At 34.0% G+C, this 8,891-nt stretch overlaps 1 protein-coding gene across 1 annotated transcript; it reads right to left on the bottom strand.

Moving 5' to 3' along the window:
• LOC126812526 (WW domain binding protein 1-like) lies at positions 1-8,206 on the bottom strand. Its single transcript, XM_050538979.2, has 5 exons — positions 8,034-8,206; positions 7,466-7,499; positions 7,148-7,216; positions 3,640-3,854; positions 1-769 (listed from the first exon to the last, which is right to left on the bottom strand). The coding sequence occupies exons 1-5, from the start codon at positions 8,094-8,096 to the stop codon at positions 746-748; spliced, it is 405 nt and encodes a 134-aa protein (XP_050394936.1). The 5' UTR covers positions 8,097-8,206; the 3' UTR covers positions 1-745.
• Between the last annotated feature and the right edge of the window lie 685 nt (positions 8,207-8,891).

The following is an 8,891-nucleotide window of genomic DNA, read 5'->3' as shown; positions in this document are numbered from 1 at the left end:
TGTTTCTTAATTTTTATTAATTAAATCTCTGTATAACAATTTTACAAATAAAACATTTTGATTTACACATTAAGAGCATACATTAGTTTTATAGTTTCAAATTTCAGAATTAAAATCCTATTATATGAAAAATCTTAACACCGGTATGTACAGAAAATTAACGGTATGTACAGAAAATTAACGTATATAATAATGTATTATATACTTGCCAGTTTAAGTAGAAATATGCTCATAAATCAATCGTATACTTTCTAATACAAAATCAGTTTTAAAGATTGTGACTAACACCGTTACAAAATATAGTTGACAAATTGGTACCGGTAAACTGAATGACAATTACCAGCATTATTCAATATTTGTACGAAAGTAATTTATTTTATATTAACACATCAATAACTTACAGCATCTACCCTATGGTAAAGTCTACATTTAAATTAACATGTCATCAATAATGAGTACTACAATAAATTGTATGCAACCAATTGATGTGACCAGTATTAGTAATCTACAAAATGTGCCTTTATTGTAGCTGCCTACATCAACCTTACTGTGGTTCAGTTGAATGCAATGTTGCAGATCTATATTTACAATCTTGATTGGCATCTGACCTTATTACCATCATGAACAAACTATAATTACATTCCAACTGAATCACTTGGTGGCCAGTTTTATATCAATTTAAGCTATGTGTGTTACATAAAATGAATACTTGAAAAAGGTATTATAAGGTCTGTTGAAGGCATATTTAAGGAATATAGGCTGGTGGTTTCTGTAAAAGAACAAAGAGAAATAATAGGTTCATCATCTAAGAAATGTGTTCTGTACTGTAGCAGCTCAATTGCCCTATGAAACAGTTGATTTATAGTCTTACTATGTTCCCCAAATATGTACACTATTTTACTGTAGAAAATGATGTCGATAGGGTGGTCAACACTAGTTCTTTAGGAACTGTCTGAGCGAACTATAGTCGGATCAGAGACAGTTCCTAAAGGAACTAGGTCAACACATGCTTATATTGTGACAAAGTGCTCAATAATTTTCTATCTTATAAAATACAAACTTTTATTTAGATGCAGTGAACTTATTGACCCCCAGCTGGATTTGATAATATATGATATTGGCTTTTTATACGCCCAAATTGAAATGTGGTCGTATATAGTCGTCACCCCCATCCGTCCGTCGTCCACAAGCTCTAGACGCTAAAGTTAATATCCGATTGATTTTATATACACAGTGTTTAAGGTCATGAGACGAAAAAGCCTATTGATTTTCAGCGATTTCCGATAATTACTGCCAGAGTTATGGCCCTTGATCACTTTGAAAAATCTTGTTGACGCTCTAAGAGCCTAAAGTTAATATCCGATTGACTTTAAATTTATACAGTGTTTAAGGTCATGAGACGAAGAAGTCTATTAATTTTCAACGATTTCCGATAATTACTGCCAGAGTTATGGCCCTTGATCACTTTGAAAAATCTTGTGGACGCTCTAGAGGCTAAAGTTAATATCTGATTGACTTTAAATTTAAACACAGTGTTTAGGTCGTGAGATGAAGAAGCCCAGTGATTTTCAATGATTTCCGATAATTACTAGCAGAGTTATGGCCCATGATAACTTTGAAAAATCTTGTGGATGCTCTAGCTAGAGAAAAAGTTATCATCTGATAGACTTTAGATTGATACACAGAGTTTAAGGTCTTGAGATGAACCAGTAAATTGATTTTCAATGAATTTTGATAACTTGAACAGCTAAATCCATGATAATAAACGTTTCGTATACTTAACGTTTAATGGGTCAGAACTAAAAGGCAAACAATTTTTAATGATTTTCGGATTACTTAATGAGCTGTTACTCTTAATCAGATTTTAGTTGATTATAAATTCTAATGATTCTCTGATAATTACTTAATGAATTGTTAATCTTAATCTTAATCAGATTTTAGTGTATTATAAATGTTTCATTACCGACAATAGAAAAAAATATGCGACAACTCTTGTTGACTGCTCGGAGGACTTTGCTGCTGTGGGCATATGTTTCACTGCCTGGTAACCTATCTTCAACTATACACTTTGTTCTAAACATGTACGCGCTGTGTTGTAATTAAGGACTTAATCAATCCCATATGATCCGTGTACAATCTGTCGCCAGCTAATCTAAACAATTCCATACAGGATGAGGACTTGTGTTGTGAGACTCAATTCCTGTTGTTGAAAGGTATATAACCACAAGTTTACTGAAAGTTAGACAAACGAGGAGGGGAGCGGGGGGAAGAGGGGCACATAGACCGACATATGGTCTCACCCGAGTTCAGCTGCTGCCATGGCAGAAGGGCGAATGGTTGTAATACAATTATGCACTATGTTAATATTATTATGTCCTGGTGTAGTTTAGTTCCTGTTTAATCTATATTCCTGTTTATATTTACAAAACTGATATTCTGTTATGGATGTCGTGACTTTGAACCTGGAAATTAATCGTCACAACAGCATGAACTCCTTCATGATAATCATGGGCCAAAGATTGGCAATACACAATTTGATGATGTGGAAATTCATAATTAAAGGATGGAAATAGAGAAAAATCACCAAACACCGGGAAATCACCTAAAACTGCAAAAGACTTAAGCATAACCGCAGCAGAATAGCGGGGAACAGAAATTTTGTTTTAAAGGTGAGTCATTTTGGTTTTAAAAGAATGTAAATTATAATTGTTTGTTTTTGAACACACATTTTGGTTTTTAAAATGAGTAGTAACAAAGTATTAAGAGGTTTATATCGAGAAATAAAATATTTTGTGAATTTTTGGCTGGAATTGAGTTAAGATTATCTTAATTAGAAAGTTCTTGAATAGATTTTTCACTGTCCACCAAAATGTTAGTAGTGAAGATATTAACTCATAAACATTCACAAAGTATTCACGTGTGTATCTCCTAGTTGTTTTTTTGTTTGTTTTGTATATACCCCAATATTAATTTGAGATATTTGTATTCCTATTAAGAGGAATCAGTTATATACCCTCAAGGAAGAAGTGTGGTGCTCAAATAAGGAGCGAATGTGATGTTTGTTTTGTGTCTTGTTCAGAACTTAGAGAGATAAACCGTTTTTAATTTTGAAAAGTATCTTATTTAAGATTGGTGAAATGAGTTCAGATCATTCATTATCATTTATCTCAAGCAAAAAACAATCTGACAGAGACCGGTGTATGGACTCACTCAAGTTCAGCCGCTGCGGAATGGTTGTAATATAGTTATGCACTATGTTAATGTTATTGTTTAGGTCCTGTTTAATTTATGTTCTTATTATTATATATTCCTGTTTTATATTCTTGTTCCTGAGGTAAATAAATTTACAAAGCTGATATTCTGTTATCACTAGTAGTGTTACAATATCTTGGCCTTATTTGGAGCAATCCTAGATGGTTGGAGTATTTTCAGAATTGGATAGAGATGGAGGACTGCAGAAGTCACATGACCTTGTAAGAAATCTTACATATCTAATCTACATTTATTATAATCAGATAGGTCCTTCCTTATCTTGTACTTGACACACTGTAGTACTTTACTTTTAATTGTGTATGGTCTGAAACCATATATTTGTTGATATTCTGAATTGTTTAATAATTCATTAACTTGTTAAATTACCTCTTGGTTATATGGTGGGGGTTGTGGTGCCGTAGCACCAATCTGGTGTTGTTGTGCTGGATATGCTGGTGGTGCTGATACTACAACTGTACCATATGATGGTGGGTAGTCTTGTCTTATTGTGACATACTGGGCTCGGTATTGTCTTCTTCTATAACACCAACAACTACAACTTACAATCAGTATGAAAAATGATAACCAAATCAACCAAAACCCTGGAAATAGAAATAAACAACTATTAATGATTGCATGGGTTATCTGCATGACTACCCCCAGGGATGTGGTTTCAAAATTTAGCTACTTTGCCATTTAGGAAATAAGGTCAATAAGCTTCCATTTTCTTTGAAAAACTTCAACTACAAATATTATGTAGCACATGGTGTTCTGAATAATATTTATAATTAGTACAAACCAGCGGCTGCCAGGCAGGATACACCCACATTTTTCAAGAGATGGATAGAGCACAAGCTAAAAACAAAAACGATTTTTTGAACAATCAGGGCCCATAATCCAGAAAGTTTGGGTCTGAAATGCGCAAATATCAAAAGGGACTGAGATTTTTGGAATATAAAGATATGTTTTAAGTTTTATCAAAATCGGATAAAAATTGTGACCTCTAGAGGGTCCATAACCTTTGTATTACACACTTATACTTTTGTGTACAAAGAGCAGTCATTTTGTTGGGATGGCTCGCTAAGCTTGGAGGTCGGGTGTTCGATCCCTGCATTGGCCGTGTATACATTGGAATGCACGTAAAACAGTGATGGGATTTTGCCCGTTTATTCCGGACTTGTCCGAATCTTTTTTCCAAACGCCCAAAACTGTCCGACCGGGACATCAATGGACATCAAGACATGGTGAATAATATTCAAAATTCCGAAATTAATATAGTTTACTGAGTGTATAACTACCACTCAACCAGATTATCCTCGATAATACGCTGGATTATTAGGTAATTAAGTGATCAATGTATTTATCGTGTTATACGGTCTATAAACCTACCTTGATTAACTACTTAATCTGCCTTGATTGACTGACTTAATCCTTTGTCGGACAAAGCCCAGTATAGGAGCAGAACAGTAGGACGTTAAACCCCATTTCATTTCATTTTGTCGGGCAGTTTGATTTCGATTTTCCCGAATTTCGAATTCAACCTTTATTATGGTGGAATGGTGATGTATTTAAACGGTTTTTAAAATCGGAAAAAATTGTGACCTCTAGAGAATCTGCAAGCTAAAAATGCGATTTTTTTTACAATTAGGGGCCATAATCCAGGAAGTTAAGTTTGGGTATCCGCGATTATCAAAAGGAACCAAGATCTTAGTGTGTAATGGTGATATATTCACACGTTTATTTTTTAAATCAGATAAAAATTGTTCAATCATTGGCCATAATTCAAGAAGTTATGATATGATATGTGCGAATATCGAAAGGCACCAGTATCTTTGGGTTATAAATATGTATTTCAAGTTTCATCGAAATCGGATCAAAATTGTGACCTCAAGAGGGTCCACAACATTGATTTACCAGATGTTTACACTATTTGCGTACGAGGGGTGGCCATTTTGTCTGGCAGTTTTGGCCCGAAATTCGGACTCAACAAACATTATGGTGTAACGGTGATATATTTGAACGTTTTTTTTAAATCGGATAATAATTGTGATCTCTAGAGGGACCAAAAGCTAAAAACGCAATTTTTCGTACAATCCTAGGTCATAATTCAGGAAGTTACGATCCGATACGAACTGAGTTCTGTGGGTTATAAACATACATTTCAAGTTTAAACCAAATCAGATAAAAATTATGACCTCTACAGTGTTCACAAGCTAAAAATGTGATTTTTGGTACAATCAGGGGCCATAATCCATGAAGTTACGGTCATGCCAATATCGAAAGGAACCAAGATCTTAGGGTGATAAATCTATATTTCAAGTTTCATTCAAATCGGATAAAAACTGTGACCTGTAGAGTGTCCAAACAAATTGTGGATGGACGGACAGGGGCGACAGCATAATACGGCCACATGAAAATGTCTTTGTTCAACATATTTTGACAAAAAACGTAATTTTTTAACGATGTCGAGAAGGTTAAAGACTGGCAAAATGGTTGAATATGTGTAATTAATTATTGTATTCTCTTCCTAAAACGCTTGTAAGTCAGCTACAGAAAATCCAGAATAAAGCAGCTTAAATTGTATCTCTCACCAATCCATCTCACCATATTGCACCTGTTCTAAAACAGTTACATTGGCTAACGGTTAATCAACACATCATTTTCAAAATTAACACAATCACTTTCAACTGTTTAAACGATCCTTTGGCACCATCCTATTTATCTAATTTGATTAAACAATATGTACATTCTCGTTCCTTACGTTCATCTCATAAAAAACAACTTGCATGTCCAGTACAGAAGTCAAAATTTGGTGAGAGAGCTTTTGCATACACAGCACCAAAAGAATGGAACAAATTGCCTCTGGAAGTCCAAAATAGTCCAAACTTGGCTATATTTAAACGACGTCTAAAAACCCTGTTTTTTACCCAACGTTTGAACTATAATTTAAATGCTTCACTTTCCATTTGACTATTCCTTTGTATTCTTTTGTTTATTTGTATATGTATGTCTTTTATAATCATATCTACATTGTAAAGCGCCACAGAGAAGTCAGACTAACTGAATGTTCAGCACTATAGAAAACGATTATTATTATTATTATTGAAATTTTTATGAATGATTCCTCCTCGGATTATATCGATGAAACGGATTCCAAAGACTATATTTCTGATGAAAATAATTTAGAAAAAGAGAGACAAGGTGCAAATTATAGATTAACTTATCCTCTTCAACTTTTTAATTGGTGTCAAGAGTCTATCACTTATACGTAGACTGGTTAAAGGGTTAAGATTAAAGGAACCATTCCAGATAGGCCTACAATTTATTAAATCAAATGGGTTAAAGGAGCTAAATCGCTAACATTTGGGACCTAGAAATTGACAAAAGTGGGTCGCAACGCATATAATACTGTAATATGAATGTATATAAACTGATTTGCATTCAATGGTTTCCGTTTTTACTCCAATTTCAAATCAGTTATGTTCGGCGAGTGCAAATTTCTAGCGTCTGGTTATTCCAGTCTACATACGCCGTTTGATTTGGTGCAATGTGTCTAGCCTCATCTCTCGAGTCTCTTTAAACAACTGGGACTGAAGCGCATTATGTTACACGAATCGTAGTAAAATGTTTATTTTGTCTTAAATATTGAATATTAAAAGCCCATCTTTTTCCGGTAAGATCACAACATGAATGTTGATTTAATTTGACAAATAATTCGTGTTTTCAATGTTGAAGATTTTGGATGATATTGAGTTAGAGACTTAGCTCCTTTAATTCTGTAAATATTCTTAGAAACTTTTATCAGAAGTTTGGTGTGATAATTCCAATCAGACACCTTATAGGTGTATTCCACAATAATTAGATAACCGTTTCGGGGTTACAGAAATATACTTACACCAAAATTGATACACAGAATAGTCACAGCATTCATCATTCAGAACTCCACAGCAGTAAGATGTCCATCCTAATCAAAAGAACAATATAGGGTAACTTAAACATTAAAGCATATTCTAGCTATAAATAACAATGAACTGAAAAATATAACCCTATATTCATTTATATCACTATTCAATTATTGGACCAGGAAGTTATGGTCCCCAACGCCAATATCCATAGCAAATTTATAATGAATTCAGCTGTCTCTTTATGTAATGGAACAAGTATAAGTATTTTACAAAATAGTTTAATTTTTATTATGTAAAATGAAACATACCATAACAATCCACCATTCCACATTGTGCATAAGCCTGAAATATACAGATGGACATTCAATATCACATAGATACGACTTAAAAACATATATATTCTAAAATGCAACAAAATTTTAGCAAACTATTTCTTTTTCTATGTGAATCTATGAATATACTGAAATATGAAATAACCTAAGAATAGTCTGGGTATATCCAAAATCTAGAAATGCTGCAGCAACATGAATACTCAAAAGGCATAGTGGTACCCCTTTCACTCTCTAACCTCTAAAATACTAAGATTTGTCTCCTACTCCTAGTCCTATACTGTGGGCTGTCTGAAATAGGTATAAATGAAATCATTTCTTTGGTGGACATTTAATAAAGTGTAAAATTGGGTCATAAATCCGAGTGGCTGTTGCATACCAGGTTTCCTTGAATTTGTTCTCTTGGACTCTTGTTTTAAATTTAAAGTATTAATAAAAGTGAATCGCCTCGATGGCATCACCTTTCACTAGTCAGATGTTGTTGTTCATGGCCATGGCATAATTTTATAATTAATATTAGGCCTATGATATAAAATCTAATAAATACCTCAATTGGCACAGCAATATAGGCTAATACTAAAAAAATAACGTCAATCACATTTATCACCATTTTTATACAGTTAACAACCACTGTCAAAGCAAATATTAACAATATGAAATTATGCAATTATACTTTGTCACATGAGTTAAGAGTTATGTTATTTAATTAACGCATCACGTGATTGTAGATAACTCTATCTGACAAATTTGGTAGTCTGGATACAGATCACTAATGTTTTCTTATTGACTTTAATGTTAATTCTCGTCTCTTAGCCCGGCTCTAACTTTTCCCCAAATTTTCGTTGGGTAGAACGCTTTCTACCACAGATGGGGCAACATGTGGCAACCTCTTGCCCAAAAGCACTTATAAGGTTCATCATGAAAAACTTGAGATACACAAACTGGAAGTAGAGAAAACATGCAATTTATCGCCCTACATTTCAACCTAACAACCTCTTAAACTCTTCTATCCTCCCGCCTCAAAATCATGAATATTTACCAAAATCAGACAGAAAATGTATATTCAAACCCTTTTCTTCAATTCTACACCAAAAAGTCAACCAAGATCGCCATGCTAAAGGGAAAAAAAGAGAAAGCGCGGGGGGGGGGGGGAGAGCCTAAAACTAGCTTTGGCCTTTAGTGACTGCGTAGGAATAATTGGTGAGCTGTTGTATGTTTGAGATACATTTGGGCCAGCCTAGATAAAAAAAGGGTTTTCGAATAAAGATCGTTAACCCCCCCCCCCCCACACACACACACACACAAAACTGCAGCTCCAGTTTGATGGAGTGGAACTGGTGATTTCGTTGTCCAAATCTGACGATAAACAAATGAAATTAGGAACAAAGCCTTAATGAAGGCGGCA

Source organism: Patella vulgata, chromosome 2 (genome assembly GCF_932274485.2).
Source record: "Patella vulgata chromosome 2, xgPatVulg1.2, whole genome shotgun sequence".
NCBI classification, from domain to species: Eukaryota; Metazoa; Mollusca; class Gastropoda; family Patellidae; genus Patella; species Patella vulgata.
The sequence above is the reverse complement of the archived record's forward strand: the minus strand, read 5'-3'. Positions and strand labels throughout refer to the sequence as shown.